At 40.7% G+C, this 26,798-nt stretch overlaps 1 protein-coding gene across 2 annotated transcripts in view; it reads right to left on the minus strand.

The window, feature by feature from the left end:
• Positions 1-26,798, minus strand: part of eps15 (epidermal growth factor receptor pathway substrate 15) — a 71,644-nt gene that overhangs the window by 19,138 nt on the left and 25,708 nt on the right. For both annotated transcript variants that reach the window (XM_069194322.1, XM_069194323.1), the window contains exons 8-15: positions 26,282-26,341; positions 22,472-22,672; positions 21,875-22,020; positions 20,924-21,077; positions 19,281-19,363; positions 10,651-10,723; positions 3,790-3,951; positions 1,940-2,137 (exon numbers count right to left, since the gene is read on the minus strand). In XM_069194322.1, the coding sequence (XP_069050423.1) occupies positions 1,940-2,137; positions 3,790-3,951; positions 10,651-10,723; positions 19,281-19,363; positions 20,924-21,077; positions 21,875-22,020; positions 22,472-22,672; positions 26,282-26,341 (1,077 nt within the window). The remainder of the gene's footprint in view (positions 1-1,939; positions 2,138-3,789; positions 3,952-10,650; positions 10,724-19,280; positions 19,364-20,923; positions 21,078-21,874; positions 22,021-22,471; positions 22,673-26,281; positions 26,342-26,798) is intronic.

The raw sequence follows: 26,798 nt of genomic DNA on the forward strand, positions 1-26,798 counted from the left end.
CCTTAAAATTAAGTATGGGAAGTGATAATTCTACCTCCCTGATGTACACTGTTGAAGCAATTGAAACAATGCAATTATCTAGCTCAACAGGATTAAGAAAAAAAGACCTTACAGGAAAAACGTTTATGTGTGCCAAAGAATTTATTAGCGAGGGTCAAAAGAGAAGTTTCCCTTTCACTTCCTTTAAAAAGACAGTACTGGCTGTAAATCTTACAGTAGTTAAACTGACAAGAAAAAAACTAAAATTAAAACAAAGGGCCCGAACTATAAAGCATTCCATTAACAGTATTCTTGAATGGCTGGACTTTTATGAAAAAAGGTTTAAAAAACTGATGACGGGTCAGTTTTTCGAACGCAAAAGCTGCCAGTCCACATGACTGAGCAGAAAAGAATAAATAAATCACTTCCAAAGTCAGTAGGCTCTGTGAGAGGCAAAAGAGCTTGCTTTTGTCAAAAGATAATCAAGTCACAAAGCCTGTCCTCAGGTCAGCTCATTATTCAACTTGTACACTGATTTGACGGCTTGAAATTAACAAGAGCTTTACTGGCAGCTGCACAGCTAGCAACTGATTGGTGCTACAAGTATCAGCATACAGGAAATGACATAAATTACAATACTGGCGAAGTTTTCTCACAGTCTTCCTCCAGAGTTGGTTTAATTGCTAATTCCTAATTGTACTCCGATATTCTAGACTGTATTGTCGATTAAACGAAGAAATCAGCTTTGTATAATATATCTGAAGCTGTTTTGTTAGCTGTGTTGTTCAATTTCTTTCTTTACATATAAATCATCAGATCGTACTTGAGCTCCAGTGACATTTTGCTATAGTTTTATGAAACAACGTTGCATTGCAATGCTTTGCAGTCTTCTCTGACCCAGTGGATATTTCCTAGTATTTTATACTCCCTTGTATCTAAGAAAAATTATTGAATGTTGTGAATATGGAGTAAGAAAATAAAGACGAATAAAGGCTACAAAGACAGGAAACCATTTTGCTGATCTAAACAGTTAAGTAGCGAGTAGTTTATTGATAGAAGGTTCTGCCGTTTCTTGACAGAAGCCAAGGTACTGGCTTCAATACAATGACTGGACAGCTTGTTACATACTCTCAAAGCCTTGCTATATAAACACAACCCTCCTATTCTTGGTTTTAAAAGCACTTCCACATAGATTCTAGTGATACCCCCTGGTTCGTGCTTCATTATGAAGAAATCCACTGGGATGCCTTTGAGTTTGTAAAAGTAAAAAGGTTCAGTTCCTTCAGCCCATCAGTATAGGACAGGATAATAAGCCCTAGAAAGCATCTGGCTGGTTATCTCTGGATTGATTCCAAATCAGCAATCTCTGTTCTATTATGCAGTGACCAAAAGTGTTCAAAATGAGGTATTACATATTCTACAGTGTTTGCCAATCTTTTTTAATTTGGTGTCATTTTGTGCATTTGCATTTTCACAGCATATTTACATAACCAATGACTGGAATTCCACGTTTTGTTGAGTCATTATAATCAATCGCCCACTTAAAGGAGACTTTTACGTCTTCTGGATGTATTTTAATTAAGAATAAACATAAAAAATATGAAATTGAGCTAGACTACATTAACCTTTTTATACAGAGAACTAAATGCAAAGGCACAAAAAAAAAGAAGGGAGATGTGCAGATGGGATTTAATGTTTTGTTACACTTCTGTAAGGCCTGAATGTGTCATAATAATAGTAATTCCTTGCACTTATATAGCACTTTTCTGGACACCGAGTCCACTCAAAGACCTTGACAAATAAAAGGGACTCCCCTTCCACCACCGCCAATGTGCAGCACCCACCTGGATGATGTGACGGCAGCCATAGTTCTCCAGTACTCACCTCACACCAGCTATCGGTGGGGAGGAGAGCAGAGCCATGGTGTCATGCGGAAATTGCAGGAGGTCCGGTACAGTACCTTGGAGACTTCCTGCTGCGAGCTGTGGAGCGACTCCTCCAGGGGGCTGAGCTGGGCCTTGCTGGCCTCCACTTTCTCCTCCAGCTGCGCCGTCTCCAGCTGCAGCTGTCGCAGCTGCTCGTGCGCCTGGGCCAGCTCCTCCTCGTATCGAGAGATCTTCCTCTCCTGATCCACACGCTCCGTTTGCAGTTTGGAGATCTGGGCGGGGGGGGGGGAAAGAGAGAGTTGAAGGAGGAAGATTTGAAGAATGAACAGATTATACAATTCACCTCCAGTTCAGGGATGCTTTTCGTTAATCTTTAAGCTTTTTTTGAAGCAAATTTAGTGTCAGTGCTTGGCTGAGGACCCAATAATGCAAAGCTACAAAGTTTTGAGCTCTAGGGTTATGACCGAATGCTTCTAATTCAGAATCCCTTCTAAAAATGATAAACTAAAAAAATTAAACGGTGTAAAGAACCCTAGCATTACGATTAAGATTCAAGCCCTAGACACGGCTATCTTTTTTTTTTTAACCAATATCCATTTAATCCAGAGGTGGGTTATCAGTACTTATATGTTCAAATCAGGTTTCCCTCTGGGTGGTCCAGTTTCCTCCCACAATCCAAAGACTGGTAGGTTAACTGGCTTGTGGGAAAACTGGCCCTGGTGTATATGTGTTTGTCTGCAATACAATGGACTGGCATCCCATCCAGGGTGTACTCTGCCTTGCATCAGTTGCTTGCCAAGATAGGCTCTGGTCCCCCCACGATTTTGTACTGGACAGAGCCATTAGAAAACTATTTATGGATGAATGGATGTTACCGTTAAGCTTGTGTTACAGACAAAACATACTTGATGTGAGACTTTTTTTATTGTTGTTATGAGCTGAGGGTGTATGTCATTTGCAGTTCACGTTCTGACTACACTATTCAAGACCTTACTCAGAAAACTAAAAATATTGAGGATGGTGTGAGGCATTTTCCTAGCTGCAGGTTAGTTCAGATTATCAAAGAGGCTTTTCTAGTGAATTACGCTGGTTAATTAATTTCATGGTTAATCATCAGAGCGTTCAACATAGAACACACCATAAAGGGAAAGAGAAGGAAATCCCTCCTCTTTCTCTAAGCTTGTGCCATGTCAGAGGACCTTGCTCTGGTCTGTCTTGGAGACTCAATAATCTGATCATTAAAAAAAAATGCTGTCCTTTTTATTTTAGGAAATTCTTATTTCCTTTATTGTGGAATCCTCAGACTATAGACGTTCACTCCTAGTTGGTGATGCATTTTTAGAGCAGGGAGATTGATTCCCACGGAAGGGAGATTTAGTTCTGAATCATATTCTTCTATTTTTATTTCCCTTTAGGTTTAGCTTCCATTCTATTTCAGATTACAGGGGAAAAATTCTGCATGGAATGTAGGCCTCGGAAATGCATAGATTTGTAGATGTGTAATTGTGTAATGTGGTATACACGGTGCAGGTGCATTATTGATGGGTTGATATTTGTTTGACAAAGCTGTGTCAGAGAATATGTAGAACTCAAGTGCGATTTCTCAGGTGCCTTAAATTCTTACCTGCTGTTTGGGTACATTTTAACCCGTCCCCCCCCCCCCAATTTGTAACACTATCAACACCATTCAAGTGATACACTGCAAGGACTGAGAGTGTTTGAACCTTAAATATCTAACTAGTGTCTCCACTGCCAGATGTCAGAAATGTTCATCTGGAAACAAAAGTGGCCATGAAATGAGGATGATCAATGTGCTCAAATAAATAAACAGAAAACATCTACCTGTATAAAAGTACGCGGGTTTACACCAGAGGCAGGGGCCTGTTTGTACTAGGCTAAGTGTAATGTGGCTGTCCTCTCTTACCAGCTCGCTCTCCTGCGTGCACTGCTGGCGGATCTTCCCCAGCTGCTCTTCCAGAGCTTCTTTCTGCTGGTCCAGCTTACCCAGCACCTCCTGGATCTCCTGCCGCTGGGCCTGCAACTTCTGTAGCTCCCCACTTTCCCGCTGCACTTCATCCTGCAAGTCCTAGGGAAGAACGGGAGAGAGCCGCACGCAATGCATCAACACTGGGATGGGGGCTGCAGCCTGTGCAGGAGAAATCCTATCATCAGCATTCATCGTGTTTCTCTGGCTACAGCTGAGAAACATAAACCTAAAACATTGTAACTCTCAAAACACTTATTACCATTACCCTGGGAAGGTCATAGAGGCTTCAAGGCCATGCCACAGACAGAAATCTCAGTAGAGAGTCTGAAAGAGTTCCAGGGAAGTCAATATCAACACCATTCTGAATGCTGCCAAAGACACTGGCTTTAGTACTTGCACAGAGACACTAGTGCCCTTATCAGCAGAGAACTGCACCTCACTGCCAAAGTCAGAGCAGTACAGCCTTCAACAGTGCTTATTAAAACAAAACTATTTATTACTGAAAGCTTATTACACTGCCAAGAGGATCAACTTCAGCCCACTAGCAAGAAACTCTCTGTAGACACTGGTCTAATGCAGAGAAGATGATCGGACCTGTTCCCTGGTACCTAATATTATCACATGAGGAAAAAAAGCCTACATTTGTGAAATGTGGAAAAACTAAAACATTTAGAAATACTAAAATGTCATTTGTTTTGGTATTAAAAACCGTTGCTTCATCTCTCTTTATGTCATCGGAGGCTTAGTAAGATCCTTTTGAATTTCCAAGAAGATGCACTGCACCAGTATTCAAGAGCTTCAAAGCATTTTAAAGAGTTAGTTAGGTCAGGGATCCCAATCCTGGTCCCTGAGTCCCATGCACCAGCTTGTTTTCATTATAGCCCAACTTGATTACCTTATTCAAGCTGCAATTGAACAAACAAGTTGCCTCATTGCAAGTTGTAACAGCTCCAAATGGACACTAAATCATAAGTGCTAACTGATGCCTGTAACTGGTCCTTGGTTTCAAAATACTCTATGTAAAGGGCAATGATTCCAACAGTGTCACAACAATTAAAGAACACAGAATTACCACAGAGTCTCAACATTTATACTTTTTATTCCTGCTTTTATTCCTTCAGATCACAGCTTACAAACTGGTGGACCATTAACAGCCATGAAGCCATTTCGTGGCAACAAAGAAACAGTTCTTGAAGTCACAGATTTATGCCGATTCTTAAAATACACATCTCAGGTCTCCGTTAACAGTTCACCACAAATGGCAGAGGCAGTGGGAAAAAAAGCTGCTCCGTCTTACATGTGCACGATACTTATAGATCATGAAATTCTTGTACTTTAAAAAAAATCATTCCGCTGGCTTTGCATCAGGTGATTTGAAGGGAATGCAGGTTGGCTATGCTGTTGTACTAAAAACAATACATTGCAATTGTCCGAAGCTGGGCATCTGGAGTGTCTCACTCAGGAAAGGCAGCCTGAAGCCTGGCTAAGCTCTATTGGTGTGGGTTCAAGGCCGGAGCCTCTAAGGATGATTGGCTGAGCAATGCTGAGCGCAGGGTAGGATTAGTCACTCAGGAATCTCTCAGTGATGCCTGCAGTGCTGACCTTGAAGGATGAGCCACTCTTGGCTCCACTGTTGGCTAGTTCACCTACACTTACTCATCCTGGGTTTGTAGCAGATTGAATAACACAGCAGGTAGGTATAACACATAAAATAAACAGAACACTCTCAGGTGGTAACCCACACACACCTTGCAGTTGGCTGCCATAGAGGTGCCATGGTCATGCTTACATTCAGGACCACTGGGTGGGATAACCAGAACAGACAGTCACGCTAGGGTGCTTCATTCACCTTTGGGCACCTTTACCCTGAATCCAACAGCACCCAAATCTGAATAACAATGGCTATTCCACTTTTACCCAAAATATCCATATAGGCTGATATCCCATACTGGCCAGCTTCAAGCCTGAAACCATTAGGCCAGTGGGGGAACTCGGGTATAAAAGAGTTAAATCAAAAGAAATGGAGCAACTGGAGTTTTTTAAACTGTCCCCAGTGTATAAGAAAAAAAAACAAAAAAACAGAAGGTGGAAAGAAAGTTTTTTAAAGAAAACATGGCTCCACCTCCCCCATCCCATCAATCAACGATCATATTTGCAATCCCCATTTAGAAAGGTAATAAAAACCCATATTTCCCTTCCAATCCTAATTAATTCCAATTAGGTTTTACACAGAGAACACTAAACAAACTGGATCCTCTAAGCAGTCTGCAATTTTTTTTAACTGAGGTAAAACAAAAGGCTACCTTTCCATAATGAGGCCATAATCAGAGCTGAGCAGTCATAAATCCTGACAAGCACTACCAAGGTTTCACAAATAAGCCTTGAAGCATCTCATTCCAGGAAATGAAGCAAGAAGTCGAAACCTCCCAAGGATGAACCTTTCACTTAGCACAGCCAAGGACTCTGAGGGAGGCAGAGGCGAAGGAGACTAAATTAAAAATTAATAAGTGAACAAAGAAAAAATGACTTTTCTAATTGGATTCTGATGGGTGCCATTGTAATTTCTAATAAAGAAACCACGCAAATCTTTCCAAATTAGTCTTGCTTCGCACTCAGCTGTCAGGTACTAAAATAGAAGCCATTCATCATGCCGAAAAGCTGTACAACGGCTGAGACAAAGGGCTTTCTGGTTTTATCTGCATAGCTTATTCCTCAAGCCCGTGCAGGTGTGAGTGCGGGAAAAGAAAAAAAAATCAGGATTCTGTAAATAACGGGATGGTACCCGGGAAATCCATACAATTTTATCTGGAGAGAATGTATCATTCATTAATGCAGTTTATTGCAGTTTTCACAAATTCAGTGTATATACACCTATGCCAGGAGTAATCATTTTTCCTCCCCTTTATTTTTCCTACTGCTTGTGGTTAGAGTAGTGCAAATTAAATTGGTTTTAAAAACCAATTTACTTACAGTGAAATGAACCAGAGCCTAATATCTCTGCTGAAGCTCTTCCCGGGAAACTGCAGTGATGCATTCATTGTAACTCCCCCACCACCACCATAACCAACCAGCGGTGCTCTGACACAGCTCTGAATAGAAGCACTTACAAAACCGCACCTTCTCAAATTTACAGTTCACTCAATTCTGCGACAATGACTCAAGACAGCACAGGAAACTAGGCAACACAGTGTGGAAACTCAGCTTCGTCAGCTAATAGGAGCGCGCAGAAAGCTCTGTAATGCAGTTTAAAGCCTGTGGTAAATGTTAAAGGGAATTTGTATTACTGGGAGACAACACAAGGCATGAAACAGCATAATTGCTAACTTGAACTCGTGGGCAACAGAGCTTGATGCAGACGACCTATTACTGCAGCAAATCAGAGGTGAAAGGTGGAAATTCCACAATTTGTATTATTAGCCCATACATTTCAGTTTAGAGCAGAGCAAATTCTTTTCCCTCACAAGTTATTACTTATAACAAATCGCCAAAGAAATGGAGCTGCAGAGGAAACAAACTCGTTTACATTTCTTTTACACGACCTTCGTTTGGTGTGTTGAACTGACTAAAGTATATTCATGGATTCCTGTCAAACAAACAAGCTAACACAAGCTTAAAATGAAAGAATCAAAAAGGCACTTTTCATAGCAGTGGTCAGTTCAAGTGAAGGCAGAAAACAAACCCTCATGTATGGAAATGGAAAACAAAACGTTAAACCACATTTTCACGTAGCATCACATGAAAAATGTTTTAATTTACAAAGGGAAATGCTGGAAATTTCTGATTGCAGCAAAACTGAAAATTTCTTAAGCAATTTGCATGACCTAAATAACATTTTAAAAGCAGGGAATGTTTTAACACTGAGTGTAATATTGGTGTCGAACACTGAGTCTAACCATATCTGTGATGAACTGTCTTCTGGAAATCACTACAAACTTTCAGATCACTGTCATCTTATTCCACAGCCCTGCTGCCTTCCTCCTGACCAGTAGGAAAAATTTTAAAGAAGATTTGATCGTAATCATAAGTCCTTTATTAAAAATTGAATAAATATAGCTACCGGGGGAATATTTTTTAAAAAGTGGTTAATTTCAATACCCAGAGAACCAACTGCAGTCCATCTCATGTACAAACTGCCAGGTATTAATACAAAGGACTCTCCTGGAGGCCCCAATGTCTTGTGGTATTTGTTCCAAGCAAAGTCTGTCTTATAGTATGTGCAATCAACTGAGAAATGTATCAGCACTCCTCAGGTCTCCAAACTTATTCAAGAACAATTGTTTTAAACAAAAACACAAAATCTTTGAAGAAAAAAAAAAGTCCAGTTGTGACTATCAGCTCAATTATGTAACTGAGAAAACACACAAATGAAAACCAGAAAGCATGAGCAGTGAGGTACGAGACGACAAGAGCATAGACTATCGAGTAGCAGTAATAATGCACACAGCCAAGCTGAGCCTCTCGCAGCCAGTCTCGTGGTCATTTTAGCATTTTTCAATTGACGACTATGTTGGGTTTATTATTGTCATACTTTTTTGGGAATTTAATTTTTTGTGCGCAGTTCAATTTCCTATGTGCGCAGATTTCATAACCTGTGTACGCGCGCACAGCTTAGAGGGAACACTGCAGGGCAATGGAGCTCTGTATTCAATACTGTATTCTGTATTCAGCTCTGCCTTTCCTGTTTCTGTGATTCTGCAATTCATTTGGTTCCTGACTACATGCTGCACTCGAGCCAATGCTTCTGTACATGCTTCCACAGATCCAACCCAGCTTTTTCCCCCCATCAGTACTGCCACTGCCGAATGGCCCAACTGAGAGCTATATTTAGCTGCCTGATGGCTTATGCTAATAAATGAGTGTGACTGTAGCCTGTAAATAATGTTCAATTCAACTGCCTTGGTACTGTGATTGAAGTTAAGGGACCCAAGCCAGTTTTGTAGATTAATAATTAACTACAGGTATTGCCTAGAATTTTAAACAAGACCCCCTTGGGCTTGCTTCAGCAAAGGTTTAAGTGTATTAAGAATAACCATCACAATAGCACAGACTACATCCCTGCAAAACATCTTAATAATTAAAACGCTTAAATAAAAAAACCCCTGCTGAAGGTTCCATGGTCGCAATGCTGTAGATCTTAAGCATTTCTTTTCGACCTTCCTTGGAGCTCAGTGCTCTACTCCCCAAGTATATATGGGGGTTCTTCCATCCGACTTTTATTAGGCTTTAAGCATAGAGATCAGCGTGTTGCACTGCTAACAATGTGACATAATGACATGCAGTGTAAAATTTAATGTCTTTGAAGGTTTTTGGCGCCACCAGCTTTTTTCAATAACTGATTAGTTAATACAATTATATACATATGTTATCCCTCTGTGCTTGGGCCAAGCTGAACCCCGTTCACTTAGTTCTAAATTTGAGATCACAGAGTTCCTGGTACATATAAAAAGGCCAGTGTAAAATTGACATTGTTTCCTCTGTAATATTAAAGCAAAATGCATTGTTGATGCAGCTTCATGCAAAAATGTTGGGCAATGCTATAATGAGCTCAGCTGGATTCAAAGCTGATGTTTAAATGAGCCTTCTGCATGTGGGACGCACTTAAAATCTAGCTTAGTACAACAGGGAAAGGGAGCTGCAATGTTATGTACCTAAATCCAGCGTTTAAATCAACTTTAATGAGGAAATCAGCAAGAATTCAGAACGTAAGAAAGGAAGCAAAGTCTGGGAGGGTATTCGACACATCTGGCTCATTTAGTTAACTCTGGCTGTTGGACTACTGGACCCTCGTAGTACCACCCAATAATCCAACAAATACAAAATTCTGATGAATATCAGTCCTCAAAGATTGAAAGTGCACCCAGAGAACCATCACTGTGACATCAATTATAACATTCCAAAAGTGTTATTAGTTAACGCAAGTCTAAAATGTGCAGTAGGAAAGATAGATTTGCAACTCCCAATTTTAGCATCCCATTACACCAAATCAGCCATTCTGCCAATAGCAAAACAGGTAAATGGAGAAAGGAGACCATTTGAACCATTGAACTGATTGTTAAAATTTTAAAGCAGTGTTCTCCAGTCCTGAATCAAATGCCCTTGCCAGAATTTTCCGGGAATCTGCACTTCTGCTCCCTGCAGAGGCCTGTACTGGGTTCTCTTGCAAAATAAGGAGAAACATTCCACCCCACCCCTGCTGGGGTGGAATGATAACACAAAGATTATACATAGGACAGTTCAAGAAATCATCATATGTTCATCATACACTTAAACACAGGTGTATCAAATGATAACATCTTTGCAGCGTTGCTAACGTTGTAGCCGAAACGAAGACAGACACAAAGCTAAAAATAAATACAGATTTGAATCAAAAGCACACGCACAAGGGGGCTCTGGGACTCTGAACTTGTCAATCTGCCAGCACGTGTCACGAGGTCAGTGCAGGGTGCGTGAAAACAAACACGCAGACAAGCATGACAGTGAAGGAATTTCGAGAAATAGCATTAATGTCCCAGACAAATCTGACAAATAATGTCTGCGTCACTCAGCAAGACACAGAAGGAAAGGAATAGCAGCCTTGATATACTGTAAATGACAATGATGAACAAAAAAAACAGTCATACAGTAAAGCAATAAAAAATGACGCCACCAAACCAGCAGACGCATTGAGCAGCCTGTAGCCTCAACTGGCATGGAGCGACCTGAAATCAGGCTTTTTAAACATTTCCTGCAATTAAAATCTGTATATCCGGAACCTGCACCTGCCCCTTCAAACACACACATACACACACACAGCCTTACCTGTACTTCACTGGTCTTCTGTTTGATGCTCTCCTCCTTCTCCTTGATCTCCTGTTCCACAGTGGTTTTCTCCCTGGAAGACCAGCACAGGAGGCAGGAGTATTTAATAACATCCGAGACAGAGGGCACCATAGGCAGCCAGCCTCCTGCTCCTGATGGCTCGCTCTTTACAATCATTGCCCGTCTGCTGTGAAAAGGGGCTCTTGGCAGCAGGAACCCGAGTTAGGGGGGTTCAGGGTCTGGACTACACAGGAGAGAGTGCGCGTGTGCAGAGCACTGAGAGACAGAGAGAAGTCACAGACAGGAGGGGGGGGGGGGTTGGGAAAGACGAGAGGAAACCCTCCCTCCTTCTCTCTGCCCCTCGCTCCTCCCTTCCCGTCTCCTTCAGTCTGTTCCACCTCCTCCCAGCCACAGAAACGGCTCAGAGGCGCTGAGTGGAGCAGGCAGGGGTGACACAGCTGTTCCTCAGCATCTCCCTACTCCCCCACCTGCCTCCCAGACACTGTCGCTATGGAGTCAGGGGCTAATCGAGTCTGGAGAGCTAGAACGAAGCACAAGGAAGCCAGGACTGCAGCGTGAGGGAAACGGGTTTGCTTAACCCTTCACACGCCGCAGCAAACACATCTTTACTTGACATTTCTGCGATATTCAGAAAACCCACTCAAGAAAAAAAAATGATTCAAAATCATATATCACAATCCTGGGATACAATTTGTAAAAAGTTATAGTATTATACTTGGCTTCTATATAAGAAAAGAAGGATGTACATCAGTAAGAAGTAGGTTTTCCAGATTTGATGTCAAACTAGCATAAAATGTACAGCACCCTGCAGGCCTGCCTGTAAATGTACATAAAAAAACATTTTCCAATCGCAAAACACAGTAACCCCATGTACCTTAATATAAACTGAACCCTAACAAACCTAAAAGTGTGAATAAATGAAAATATCAGACAGGAATGCACACATGTATGTAAAGTTCTCCACTACAGATGAGACCTACTCTGCCTGTGAACCACCATTGTTTAAAGCAGCTAACAGTCTGCTTAGCATAAATGCAGGCTGATGGAAAAAAAGCATATTGTAAAATACAATTTACTGCTAGAAGTGTGATCAGTTGACATATGGCACATTTTATGGCATATTATATATAAATATTTCTGCAATATTGAAAGTAACCTCTGATGGGGGCTTTGGAAAAGACAATAGCAATCATCAAATACACATATCTCTGCAATTTGCAGAGCAAAATGCTTAAAAGATGTGGAAGAACTGGAGAGCTCCATAGTTTTTAGCGTTTGTCTATGGTAGTTGCTCTGTGTGCATGTTGGGGATTTTTTAATATAGAAGGAGTCTACACAGGTAGCTGAAGGACAAAATCCATACTTTTATATAATTGAGCTTCACAAACTGTTGTTGCGATACAGCTCTGAATACAATGATACACCAAATGTGACTGATCGCGTGAGTCAGGTCAAAGAGCACAGACGTGCATGTCCAAATTGTTCAACAATAAGAGACTGTATTGCCCAGTAACACAAAGAAAGCTACCATGCTGCAGAGTGAGCACACAGATCTCTTCAGATTTGCCGAACACCCATCCCAGAATTGATATGGCTTTTATTACTTTCAGGAAAGTTGCATGAAAAGTAATTAGTGCAGTTCTTAAAAGCTCTGAGGAGATCCGAGCCAGATACTACTGAACTGCAAGGCCAGTTTAAAACAAGAAAGGCAGCGGCAACTCCCTAGCCACATCTTAGAAGAATGAAGGACATTTATTTCCTAACATTACTCAATTAAACACTATTTGTGAAGCTTTCCAAACTGTGAATCCATAAATCCATTTTGGGAAACTGAAAAATAAGTTAATGACAGCAGTCTCAGGAGATGACATTAACACCACAATGAAACACCATCTGACACAGAGAGACAGTGCAGTGTAATTGAGGGCTTCATTGATAGCTCTGTTATTTAACTTAACAGCTCGAGTCCTTCCTATAAGATAAGGCTATGAGATGCATCTCCCTGGCACTACACTCTTTGAAACAAAGTAGCAATAAGATCACTGGTATATTCAAAGATGTTTACATTGATGCCAATTTTATTGCAGTAACAGTTTATTGCTGCTCATGTGTACGCTGGCTACTCTCTGCCTTGGGCACATATAATCGATTTCTAAGAGCATTTCAGAAGTTTACCTAATCAGAAATGTTTCCATAAATGTTCAGCCAGAAAATGGCAGCTCTGCAAAGAAAGTGTTAAAATCCAGTCTCCTCCTAACAGTACCGTACCTTTGCTATCTGATATAATGGCGCGAGGCTAGAGAATATTTAAATACACTTGAATAATGCGCAAGTTGACAAGTTAAGAAGATGATAAATGTGAACTTAATAACATTTTAAGAACTTCTTAACATGGCACACAGCGCGTGGGGAGGAAATTGCCATAACACTGCCATATATTTTAGCATATGTTTAACAGTTGGCTGTCAGGGCAAGGATAGTGACAGAGTTAAATTATGGGGTAAACAGTTTATACTTGCCATTAAAATCACATTACACCAGGGACACACCATATTCTAACATGCAGGACAGGAAGACTGAAACTCAGAATGTCTTTATCTAAGAAAATAATTTATTTTGTCTGTATCCAAGACAAAATTATGGCAGATAATCAAATGGACATCGGTGATGTTCATTGATTGTTGAGAAGACTTTATCAAGCAAGAACAACGTGAGGGGTGTGAGAAAGGAAAGAGTGGAATCTACTTGCAAATACTGTATATCAAAATGTAAAAATCATTTCCATTTCTCACTGAAACCCACTTCTCTCCACTTAAGGCTGGAGCCAAAGAAAACAAACTTTGCTTCTCTTGAAAGAGCCAGAAAGCACAGAAATGTGACTGAACTAGCCTAGCACACAAACATCAGCTTCTTTCAGGTTTTGAAGATTTTGCACATTATAAATGGATTCACAATATAAGTGAGGTATTTCCCACATTTATTAGACCATAAAAGCAGCACAGTGGCAGAGTTAGTACTGCTTTCTCACAGCACTGAGGTCTGGGTTCAATTCTGGGGTGCTACAGTATCTGTCCAAAGACAAACTGGTAGGTTAACTGGCCCTGGTGTGAGTGTGTGCACGTCTATGTTTATACTGTGATGGACTGGTGTCCAGTTCTGGAAAAAGCAGTTAAGAAAAGGTTGGATAGATTAAGCTGTACATGCATCAGGACTGCAGCAGTATCTGGTACTCAAACAGTAATGAATGCCAGAAAATCCTTCATGAAATTAAGTTTAACTCTTCTTTCTTTGAACCCCTAAATAATCAGTTCTGCTCACACCACAAGCATACATCACATATCACATTAGGTTTACTGGTTCAGGCATCACAGTGCAGACCAATTTCAAATGTAAAAGTCAAATACTGTACATAATACAACTTCACAAAACTGCTTCCTACTTCTGTGAGACACTATAAAAGACTTGTTTTTACACCATGCTTTCATTAACCTTAGGCTGTGGAGGATTTATAGTTCAAGGACTTAACCGTATTACCAAATAGCACATAAAGCAAGAGTTTTGCCATATAAAAGAGAAACATCTATCCATCCTTCCATTTTCTAACCACTTCTTCCAAATCAGGATCACGGTGAAGCCTGGCAAGAAACGGGCGCAAGGAGGGATACACCTTAGACAGGACACCAGTCGATCACAGAGCAACGGTGAAACAGCCCAACAAAAATGCAATTGAACAGACAATATATGCAATGATACAAAGACTCATTTCATAACAGATGAAATTTAAAAGGTAAGCTGCAGGATCTTGAGGATGTCCATAACATCAATTCAATTTTTTCTTTTTTACTTTATGTGTGCTTCCTTATTTAAATAAATCTGTACAAGGATCTGGAGGTACAGTATTAACTGAAAGAAGTGGAGAGAAGGTTGGGGAAAGTCTCTGAGATTCAGCTACATTTTTTATGCAGAAACCACAGACACTTACATTGTCTACTTTGTAGAAATTTGCCTCCTTCTGAGGAGGTCCTCACAACAAATATTTCTCAGGACGTACAGTACTCTCTTGGTGAGGGTCCTCTCTCAGATTTTGACCTGGCAAAGATGGTAACACCTCTGCTGGGACATACTGTACACACACCAGAGTAAAATACAAAATGAAAGAGTACTGCTCTTCTGCCACAGGTTGTATTCTCTCACTTTCACCTCGAATATACCACTGCTTAAACTATACCTACTTCCCTCATTGATCACCAATGCCAAGGTCAAAACAGGTTCTCTGGCAAACCTGTACATTTCATGTTTCTTCTTTAGAATGATTCTCTAGTCTTGCCAAATTATCAAGGAAATTGATGCCCTTGTGTCTAATCTCTCTTTGAGGCTTTGAGCCTTTCCTGGATGCCAACTTTGCACTGAAAACATTACACATGGCGAGAACTACAGTGCTGTGTCTTGTATAACCAAGTATTGTACTGTTCTATTTGCTGTGGCAGTCTCGCAAGCTTCACAGTAGGAGAGTAAGGGGATGTGCAGCAGGTGTATTATCTCTAAAGTAACTCAAGAGCTTTATAGCAAACCAGCAAAGGAGAACTGCAGTGTAGATTCCACTAAAGAGGAACTGCAGCAATATTTTTATATTTCAGGGTTAAAAAGAATCAGCTGTGATGAGCGCATTTCAAACCACAATAAAGGTAAAACGTACACAGTAATGTGCAAAAGCTCCAATTTACTTTACAAAATAGATAGAATTTCCAGGGACAGTATGCGAAATGCTATGTTCCGCGATTCAGTCATTATAGTGACTAGTGAGTCACATCAACTTACAATTCATGCAAACTCTCATTCTTGCCTGTGGCGAGACCAGGTTTGCAACAACATGGTAACTATTCAATACTTTCACAAATGTCATGATTTTGTGCTTATCTCGATATTTGTAAAAGTCTTCTATAACATCAAAGAATTTATTTTACCACGATTTAATAACTGGTCTAAGAAACTGTGACAGCAGTCCCCCTTTTAATCTGACTTCTAGGCAGGTCACTGCTACTCTACTAGTTGTATGAAAAACAGATTATTAACTAGCTATGATGCATCTCCCTAAAAAGTCCAGTTTGGCCTGAATTAAACTGCAGAAAGTGTGATCCTGTGAAAGCTAGCAAGTGAATCAGGTCATCCCTTAAAGCAAGTGTTGATCAATGCATCAAAGCATCTCACCCAGAATACACCCTGAAGTGTAATGTTTACCAAACCTTCAGAGAGGACAAAACATCTGTTCCTATGAAGACCACATCAATTGTGACATATCCATCTAGCACATCTTTTGCACCGTTTAGATCTTGAGATCTTTAACATTTCAGAATCACAAAAATAATCAGTTTTAACACCCTTCCCCTCATTAGAAAGATATAATTTAACAACAGATGTTTTTCTTTCTAAAAATAAGGGACATCTATAGAAGACACAGAACACACCTTTAGCTGGCATTTGATATGTAGGTAAAACATGGCTGCTGTACTTCACACTTAAAAAAAAACAGTTCAGTGCTTGGATTTTCCAGTGTCTTAAGAGTTCTAAGAAAATATCTGTAGCTAAAATCATGTGTACAAATAGCACCTCCATCCATCTTCTCTTCCAGCGCCACTACTTTTCTGAGAATTCTAAAAGTGCTGAGACTTGACAAGGATGGAGTGACTCCTCTCGAGAAAACATTGAGATCACAGAACATTGCACCTCTTTTCATCTGCAAAAAAAACTACAGAAATGACAGCTGCTTCAGAGGTTTCACAGTTAAGAGGGGAAAAAAAGCAGAGGTGAGAAGGAAAGAGAATCAAGGTGAGAAATAAGATAGACAAAAATATTCAGACAACTCTCACACTCTGGTTCAAGGTCCTTCATGAACCAGGCTCCCCTTAACCCATTGGACTGAATCTACTGATAAAAAAAAACTGCATAAGACCAGACATCTCCAATTAAAATATATGATGCATGTCCCTGATTTAGAAAGCGTGGTTTGTGCCAACGTGCAAATTCACTTCCTTCACCTTGCAGCTGGGTCTAAGTGATCAGATAGAAGCAGGGGAGCACTTACCTTTCACTGGAGGGAGCCCGTTGCCGTGGAGATTTTAAGCAGTCCCTCACCACACGCATCATCTTTGCGGCACACAGTCCCCCATCCTAACTCGGCATTCCACCCTCTCTCCCTTTACTCTCCCTGTCTCTATTTCTGAGCTCCACAGTCAGGACACTCAACACCGAAAACCCACTTCCCCCTCAGCACAACAAAAAAAAAGGAGAAATAACTGAACTTCCCCTCCTCACACTTCAAGGATCCACTGTTCTGCTCAGAAGGCAGGTTTCGACTCAAGGTGGAGGAGCCCAGTAAGAAGAAGGTAATGCCAAAGAGAGTCTCCCTCAGAGAAGTGGAAAAAAAAAACCTTAACTGCCTGTAAATGAGCTCTCCCCTTCTACTACCCTCCCAACCTCCTCCCTCCCTCCTCTAGCCTTGAGGCAGCAGCATCTATCACGTGGAGAAAGCCAACCTCTGGAGAGACGCTTTGCTCGCTCTCTGCCTTTTTTTTTTCCTCTCCGATTGAGGAAGAAAAAAAAGCAGCTTCTAGTTCTGACCGGGCTGCTGGTCCCCGAGAGTCCGGAAGTCCGTTTGCCCCGGTTCCTCCTCTCTCTGCTCTGAGGGACTCCTTGACACGCGTTACTGCACAGCCCATTCCTCGCCGAGGCGAGAGTGCTGAAACATCACGTCAGGTTTTTATACCCTGCTTGCAAGGCTTATTCCATGCAAGGCATTTGAAGTGCCGGGTCTTCCCTCTGGATTACCGACCACACATCCTCTACTAAGCTAGTTTGTGTGCTGGCTACATTTGATTGGACTTGCTAGAAATTTAAACCTGAGTTTTCCAATGTGTTACTTTTACAACAAAATATTATGTATTTTTCTCTGTTTCACACACTCCATCTTGCTTTGATAAGAATTCAATATTTTGGCTTACCAGACTTTTTATTAGCTGTCAAATTTGCGATTACAGCAAATCGAATCACTTTTCCAGATACTTACTTCCTAAGAACTAGAAAGCAAAATATTTCTCACCTAGAGATTGTAAACTACAAAGAACAGAACAGAAAGCTCTTGGGGTGCGTGTTCAAAATACAGTAATAAAGCAAATCGGAGAACAAGACAGGCAATTAACAAAAATGAACTGGTAGACCACGCAGGTAATGAATACAGGGGTTTGAAATCCTTTTTCTTCATTAGTTATAAACCTCAAAACTATCACACAGTGTAAAAAAAAAACAAAAACATTAAGACTGGGTATGAGAAATGTGAAAAGGATCACATTACTAATATGTTCCTACGCGAGCTTCTGAGGACACACATTTGTGTACAGTATCTCTAACAATGTGCTACAGTGCACCTGTGTCCTGTAGTTGCTGACAACACACCTCCTCCATCACCACATACACTTACTACACTGAGAGCAAGAGTCTCTGGAGTGCCCCCCTCCAAATCTCATCACCATGGCGAGAAGGCCGAGTATAAATAGCAAGCATACAACGTCCGACACACAGAGGTCAGATGAAGGAGTTTTCGAAACTGTATACGACCGACAGAAACTAGCCCTTTCTTCCTCCAGAACAGGGGTGTGTCACTGCTCACTGGAACAAAAAGCAGCAGCCGATTTGTTTTTCTTTCACCAGAAAAGGCGATCTGCAGCTACACTAAATTGCCCCTAACTCTTATTAGCAGAGACAGCGGCATGCCCTTTGTTGATTTTGGTTGCTTGCAAACAAAGGTAGAATCATCTTAAATTTTATTCAAATATTATTTTTTGGGCATCTGGGAACGGTAAAAATACTAAAAGAACATTTTTGTCTGTCGCAAAAAAGCAGCTCCACAAAGACACCAAAGTGTCTTTGAATAATAGATTTGGACATTTTAAACCATCTAGAGAATACATCCAATACACAACGTAAATGTGGGCAGCATAGACAGAAATTGAGAGACTAATACATCAGTGTTAGACAGTGTGCATGCCACACTGGAAACAGGATGGAATGGGATAAGTTATCATTCATTCATACTAGAGACAAACAAGTATAAAAACTGGAATGAAAAAGGAGTTCTAGTTTGGTAATGCAGATACACTTACAAAAAAACAAAATGTCCTCCTAATTAAAGGCATTTTTAAATAACAATTTAGGGAAACACGGAAATAGCTGTCTTGCTAAGATTTACCAGCAGGGTTTTAAGAAATCTATAATCTAAGGACATCAGAAACAAGCACTGTTATTTTCAACTGAGAATCATTAACCAGCAGGTGTCCTCAGTTTCTTAATTATTACAGAAAGGACTATAAATTCAGCTTCAGGGAGAATTCAGCTACCCAGAAGCAGACAACCACCTGTGGAAAACTGTTAATGTTTATCAGCTGTTACAGTAGGAACAATTTTTCTATTTGCATTATAGCAAATGGAAGCTTTTGCTAAATAAATTTAGAAACTTGGCAAAACCATAAGAGAGGCCTGTGATGTTTTTAAGAGCAATGTGGAACAGTCATACCCTAATTCCCTTGCTCCCCCCAAAAAGTTCCTGGCTCACTCACCTCTGGAGGTCGATGATCTCATTGCTCAAAGAGTCCAGCTCTTTGATGGCAGAGAAGTCAGCTGCCAGGCTACTCAATGTGCCCTGCAGAAAGAGTGGAATGGTAGCCTCAGTATGAGCATCACAGCAAAAGACACAATAAGACCATTTCAATCATCATAAGAGATCTTCACACATTTCCAAATCATTCAAGAGACCCACACTCTGTTTGTGATCCACTGGGCAGCAAGATATTGCATGGAAACACCTACAGACTTCGTTTTAAAAAAATCAGAAATGTGCTTATTCAAAGTGGCATATGAACTTGGTATCAGAGCGAGGCGTACTGTGAAGATTCTGGTAACATTTGGCAAGCAAATGTCAAGTAGACAGTATACCACAGCAGCAAGTGGTCCTCAAAAGCGATACATCATCTTGCATGATATGGAGCCTTATTGTAGAAAAACTGCCTGCATACACTGCTTGTCCACTGCTTATTCAACAGACTCCAAACGACTTGAAGTCTGACTACTTGACAAAAAGTGAAATTCACAGTAATGCTTACTCAAAGCAATTCAGACCACTGAATAACACAGCACTGTTGCTTTTTGATGACACTTAATACTGTTCACACTGATGCCCAAAGACATGCGGAAAAATGATCCTTATTAGCAAGTTATCATCAAGTCTTTGATAGAGACTGTATAAATGGGTGACATCCATCTATCCAGACTTCAGTGGTTTCAGCCATCAGTAGTCCATACTTTGCTGCTGTGGGTAATTATGCCTGACCTCACTGCGCTTGCCTGGACGACAGCTTTCTTTGCAGGTGAAAGTGCAATATTAGTCTGCCAGATCACTTGAACGCAACAATGCTACGTATGCTCCAGAATCTTCTGGAAGATGCACGATTTTGTGGCAAAACCTCCGATAGCCAGTCTGAAGCTCATCACCACCCTCAAGGAAGAGTGCAGGAGTATCCAGCAAAAAGCAGCCTCCATGGGTGAAGTCTGTACCTCATTCTGCATTCTTGTGCTTCAGCTTACAGAGAAGACGCACACCATGCACCAGGTCGAGGTGCTGAAAGATTACTACTAAAAAAGCCCATTACTGTTATAAGGAGATGAAGTGCTAAAACTATGTTGCAGTCACTGACCTTGAAACTGGCTGGGTCATCTGCTAGCATAACCATGCACATGGTAAGATTTTGAACGGTGTACAATTTAATTAACAAAAAACACCTGAAGGAGTCTGGTACACACATTTTCCCCAATTGTTTTTAAATCTTTTAAATCCCCTTACAAAGTGATCATACAAACCAAAATTTAAATTTTAAGTGTAATGCATTTTTCTGGAAATGGTAAAGTGAGACACTTTAACTATACCCCCCATTATACAAACTATGTGGTATTTCTGTAGATTGAAAACCAGTTTCTTCATCTGACTTCTTGAGACAATCTGAAAACCAGAAATAAAAGATGACTCCACACACCTTTTTTTGATTTGGCTTCAGCTTTTAACAACATTGGGATATTTCCAGAGAACAGAAAGCACTCTGATTGTATGAAGCTTACATAAGTGAAGGGTTCTGTTCCTGCAGTGCCCCATTCCTCTAGATAGAGCTAGCTGGCCCTGGGATGGCAGAGTAGAGCTCTGCTGGTTTACCTGCTGCAAAAGTCTGTCCGATGGAGGAAGCATTTCAGGAGTCAAGGCCTGGGGAGGGTCGATCCCCTTGGCAAGTTTCTGGTTGATCAGGTACAACGCCAGAGCGAACTGCTCTTTGTTCAGCTTCCCCGCATCACTGGTGTCACACAGCTCCCTGGACAGAATATAAAAACACCGACTTGAGTTCCTCCTTTCTGCCACTCTTCATATTATATGTAAATTCAGTCGTGTAAAATGCCTTATGACACTAATTCCTTTTCACAGCAGAAACACTAAAAGTGTACGACTATTGCCTCCCCATAAGTCAAATTTATTTATTACTAAATTGCTTAAAGCTCATCTCAGAAAGAGATTACCATTCTTCCAACAGATCCTCCAACAGATCCTCTTCAGGAGTCTGTCGTGGTTACTGCAGACACAGTCTCAGTCCTCGTGTTTCTAGACTATAGGATCAAACTGAAATTTTCCAGTGTTCTCCTTCCACTGTAGATACTCTGCTCAGATCCAAAACAGTGCTGGTGAAAAGGCAGGCATATGCAATACCCACTGGCTCCATGAATACAGGCCTGTGGTCAGTTGGGCCCTTAAGTCCAGAGATCACCTGGCAATATATGGGCTTTCTCATTAACCAACCTCAACCGGGACTCCCGTAGCCCTGCCATGGCTAAGAGGACTGAAGTATCCTGCCAGGGAGCACAAGGCCCAAGGCATGTAGTGTGTCTGCAGAGTTATCAAGAGTAGCAAATATCCTCTATCCTCTAACACTTTTGATGAGTTGCTTGCAAGCTGATAATGGCTCAGAGTTCCTGAGTACTTATATTAATAGTCCAAAACCCTCCCAATGCATAAGAATGTATGCATTAACTCCCTTTTAAAATTAAAGGACAACAAGGGGGTATCAAGAAGAAACATCCCTCAGATTAAAGATAAGAGATTAGAAACAGGTCTCACCAAATTTTTGCAAGGGTGGCAGAGGGCAGACCAGTCTTCAGAAAGATATCGCGCACCTCAGGGCCAGAAACCAGCCCATCCTTGTCCTTGTCAGTCTTCATAAATGTGTCATCGTACTTGGCTTTATCTGCTGGTGACACAACCCACTGCCAAGGAACAGAAATGGAACAGCATCTTAACTCAGTGGACCTCAGTGGAAATGGAGTGGAAACAAGACTATATAATTAACAAGAGTTGCTAAAATAATTTTTCAACAGATGATTAAGTAGTTTACATGATGAACTGGAAAGAATTCAGGTTTGGATGATTTGGATGCATCTCAGCTGCCATGTTATTTCACCCGTGTATCAAGTAAATATTAACAACTAAGATTTTAGTTTAAGTCATTGGAACATTGTAAAATAAAACTTGAAACACTTGAGTTCACGCAATAGAACCCATTCCTCGTTTCTTCACAGGTAGTCCTGATCCTTTGCTGAAATGTTTTGCAGCCATTCTTTAAGTACTAATTGATGGGCAAGCGCTGCTCTCTCCAGTACGCAGCAGCAATGAGACAGGAAAGACAGGACAATGCCTAAGCACAAAGCTGGAGGGCACCTGTACAGTGGGGGCCTTAGGGGGCAGAGTCTTGGGCCCTGTCATGGAGTGGCGACTGTCTTTGACGGAGGGAGGCGAGGGCAGCAGGGGCACCACAGGAGGCACAGCTGGTTTCTTTCTTTTGGACGGCGGCACCAAGGGGGCAGGAAGGGACATTGGCACAGGTTCCTTCTCCAGCGCTCGATACACCAGGTACATGGCCTGTCAAGGCACAAACCAGTGCTAGAGTTAAGTGTCCCAGGGTAAGTTTTATACAACATCCATAGCCACATGTGGAAACAGTAATAACAAAGCAACCAAATGGTCTCGTTTGTAACCTCTCTCATAGTCAAAGCAGTCTCCAGATTCTCAAACCTGACTTGGTCCAACACTCTCCACAGTTATCCAGTGATATGATTTTTTAAAAACCTGATCCACCTCTTATGTATTATCAACAAGACAAAGGGAATACTTCACAATCTCGGGTAATCTGTATCAAATTTCATCAATGCAAAAAATTCAACTGATGAAATTAACGAGTGTCTTTTCTTGAGGACTGACACTTTGATTCTCACTAATTGTTATTGAAAATAATTAGGGTTTCCTATTTAGACAATGCTGTAGCTCAAGTATCAGATATTAATTAATTACACACCTACAAACAAGTCTGCATTACCCAATGTGCTCAGTGAAGTAGTGATTTTATGTAAAGGATCGGCACTTGTAACTGGAAGGATGCAGGTTCAAATCCCAGGTGGGGCACTGTTAAGCAAGATACTTCAGTAAAATATTTTAACTATGAACAGATAAAAATGTAAGCTGCTTTGGATGAAAACATCAGCCACATTGTAATAGTATTCCCGTCTCCGGTCAAAACCCAGCTTCCTTCATAAGTACAGAACTATACTGGGGTTTAAAGACTTTATGCAAGCAAAAAAACCCTGCCACACTATAAATTTCTCTTGAAGAATTACTGCAGTAATTACTACAGACTGCTATTAAATGCTACCAACAATTTTTCATAGAGCATGTCTATTGTCTGCACGTACCACAAAGAGCTTTTAAAATCAGATTGTCTTACCTCTGCTCAGACAAACACTATTCCTGTCTCCTGCTGTGACATCGGTGCCTGATTTTGTTTGCCTATATTTACTTAGGTCTCTGACAACAGAGATGACAATCAAGAATCAAACACTTAAATCAAAGTGACCACACTACTTCCAACATGGACAAGGACTGTTGCCATTTATGAATTAATAAAAAGAGCCATATTTTTTAAGGGCTCCTATTTGGTTGATGTGGGAACATATTAAGATAAGCCCTGTTCAATGTCACAAATCAAAGTGTCAATACTCTTCACAAAGAGTCCGTAAATATAAACAAAAGTTAGCAAGTGCATTTATCCCAATAAACCCATTTATAGTGACAGGCATTTTACTAAAGCTGAGTGAAGAACCTTACTCTAAAATGTGCAATATCCCACAAAAATAAACTTGCTCAATTTCCAAGCTGTTCTATAGAACTAGCCCTTGACAAAAAATATTAGTGTTAACCCTGTTAGCCTCACCGGAGTGTGATTACAGCGGCAACTGCAACATCACTTAATCACCATTATAAACCAACTGACTCAAATCCTTCACTCAGAAGTGCTGTGCAGCAGCAAAGTCAAGTAAAAACTAAATGTGGCATTTCAACTTTGAAAGTTGTAAGCAAATATTAAATTTCACAGCTTTTGGTCAGAAAGAGCAAAGCAGCACTGCAAATTAAAACAGCTGCATTTCCTCCACCTAGACCACAACCCCACATAAACACCTGTGTGAAGAATGGTTTAAAACCATCTAGCACTAAACCTTTGCTTGTTATGGGAGATTAAGTCAATGTATTTTACCAGATACATTAATTAACACTGAACACCTTTTTCCTCTGCAATACTGAAAACAAACACATGGGGCGTCTGGTTTTTGGTGTTCAAGTTTCCATCGCACAATGCCTCTTTAAATTCTATGGGGAATTAGTTGAACCACAACACATGGTTAGCTTTTCTGATCTTCATCTTGATTGTACCACCGATCATTTCCTTATCTATATTTGAAACACAGATGACCAGTAATGTAGATCATTCATCCATGAACCTGAGTTGAGTCGCTTTCCTCCATTTACTGAAGAACATTTTTTTCCATCTTATGGAACTAGTCATTTCTACTACTTGCTGAACAAAAAAAATCTACTATTAAATACTGTATTATTTCAGCACGAAACAGCTATGTACATGACACTATTCAGCGATATCACTGATTTTTAGGAACTGTCTATAACCCAGCTGACTTAGATAGATAAGACTTTATTGATCCCGAAAGGAAATTGATGTGTTACAGCAGCCCAAGACAAGCAAAAAAAAAACAGACATCAGGATAGATAAAAAATAGAATACCTACAGTAATACAGAATAAATATAAAATAAAATAAATAAAAATACATAGTTGTGTGCAAAATATGATCATAGTCACTGTAAAAACAATAAAATATGTGCAAAATGTGCATAGTTATATAATTCTCTTAATTGTGATGCAGAAAGCTTTAAAAAAGCATCATTATGGTTTACGTAAGGGCATGTAGTTGGAAAAAAAAACATAAAAGAAAATAAGGATTGCATTGGTAACTTATTAACAGTCTCTTAATTTAAAAGCCAACTTTAATTTTAAAACCAGAAACTTTACATTTGAAAAACCTGATCTCAATGGAATCCAACTGGGAAAAGCATGTTCCTGCAGTATGTGCAGTAATGCTGGAGGACCAGTAGGTGGCACTTTAAGGTTCAGTCTGCAGTCCTGCAGTTTCCAAATCCCAAGCATGGAAATGAAGGGCACTGGACTGCAGGTGGCGCAGTTTTTCATGTAAATGTTAACCTGATGTCATATCTCACAATTAAACAGTAAAAGGACTGTTTGAAGATTGTACTCTGTCCCTGGAGTGGAAGGGAATGAGATGTGGACCAGCAGTCACTGGACACACTGCTGGATCCACAGTACCAGACAGGAGAGCTGGCACTGCTTGGAAGACTGGCTCACGTCTCAGCTATGCCACCACAGTGCCCGCGGGCCGGTGGCAAGTCAGGGAAGCCGCTGCTCACCAGAAAGCCAAAGGCTAATAATACCCGGCTCAATCCATGAAGATCTCGACCACTTGGGAAAAGTCGGTCACAGTCAAGTTGTGAACTACAGACAATTATATTTTTTGCACACTCTTCAGCGTGGCCAACTCCTGCCTCATTAGTCAGGAATTTTAGAATTTTGTGGTGCCTTTCCTTTGGACGGATAAAGAGAAAACGTACATTTACAGTATACACAGCCACTGCTTCTCATCTGCGGCTCTGCATACTCGAGTTGTTAGGATGAGTCTAGCACGAGAGTCCCTCCTGAAGCTTCTAGAATATCCTCTGAGGCCCAAAGCTTCTCAGACTACCGCCGAGGCCCAGTCCAAAATGTGCTCCTTGATTTTCCTCCACGTTACACAACATAATATCACACCTGCTTCATCACATCTTCTTGAAAATGCATGCTTTATGTTTACTTTCATGATATTGCTTTTATTTCCAAGTTTCCTGGAAAACTGTGCAGTACTTTATTTTCTGTTATGCTCTTTTGTTATTTGGCAAATTTATGTTGATTTTTATGGTGTGGTAGACTAACTCTTGCTAGATGTTGTGGGAGAGCTTTTGCCCCTTTTGTACCTTTTCATTATCCACCAACACGTTATATATACACTGCTTTGTGTAACTCCATAAGAAAAAAAGAGAAAGTCTCCTTTTCAAAGAAACTGTAATTTCCTTACCACTGCAAATTCATCCCGGTCCAACATCCCATCTCTGTCAATGTCGCTGAGCTCCCACACCTGAAACAGGACAGGAAAGGTGAATCAACATCTGTGACAAGTTTATCTCTGTGAAAGTGCACCATTCTTACATTTTCCACAGCAATGCTTTACCATTTTCTGCTCTTCCAGACTCTCTTGGCAATTTCACTGTGCTTTGCTACGTTTCACTATCCTACACTGCTGTATTTATCAGGGCCAGCCTGAAACCAATACTTGCCAGTCCCAGAGCCTGACACAGTACTAGTGTCCAATGAATAGGAAATAGTCCTCACAAGTTACAAACATAAGACTTGATCTGGCAGGTGTGTGGAATTTAATCCAGGTATAGGAAGCAGAATTTATACAACCTAAAAACCTGATCTCGATGGACCTGTGATGTGAAGCCACGCTGGTAGTCACAACATCAAACCAATCAAAGAAAAGCATGTTCCTGCAGTATATACAGTAATGCTAGAGGACCAGTAGGTGGCTCTTT

This window comes from Lepisosteus oculatus, chromosome 9 (genome assembly GCF_040954835.1).
Source record: "Lepisosteus oculatus isolate fLepOcu1 chromosome 9, fLepOcu1.hap2, whole genome shotgun sequence".
NCBI classification, from domain to species: domain Eukaryota; kingdom Metazoa; phylum Chordata; class Actinopteri; order Semionotiformes; family Lepisosteidae; genus Lepisosteus; species Lepisosteus oculatus.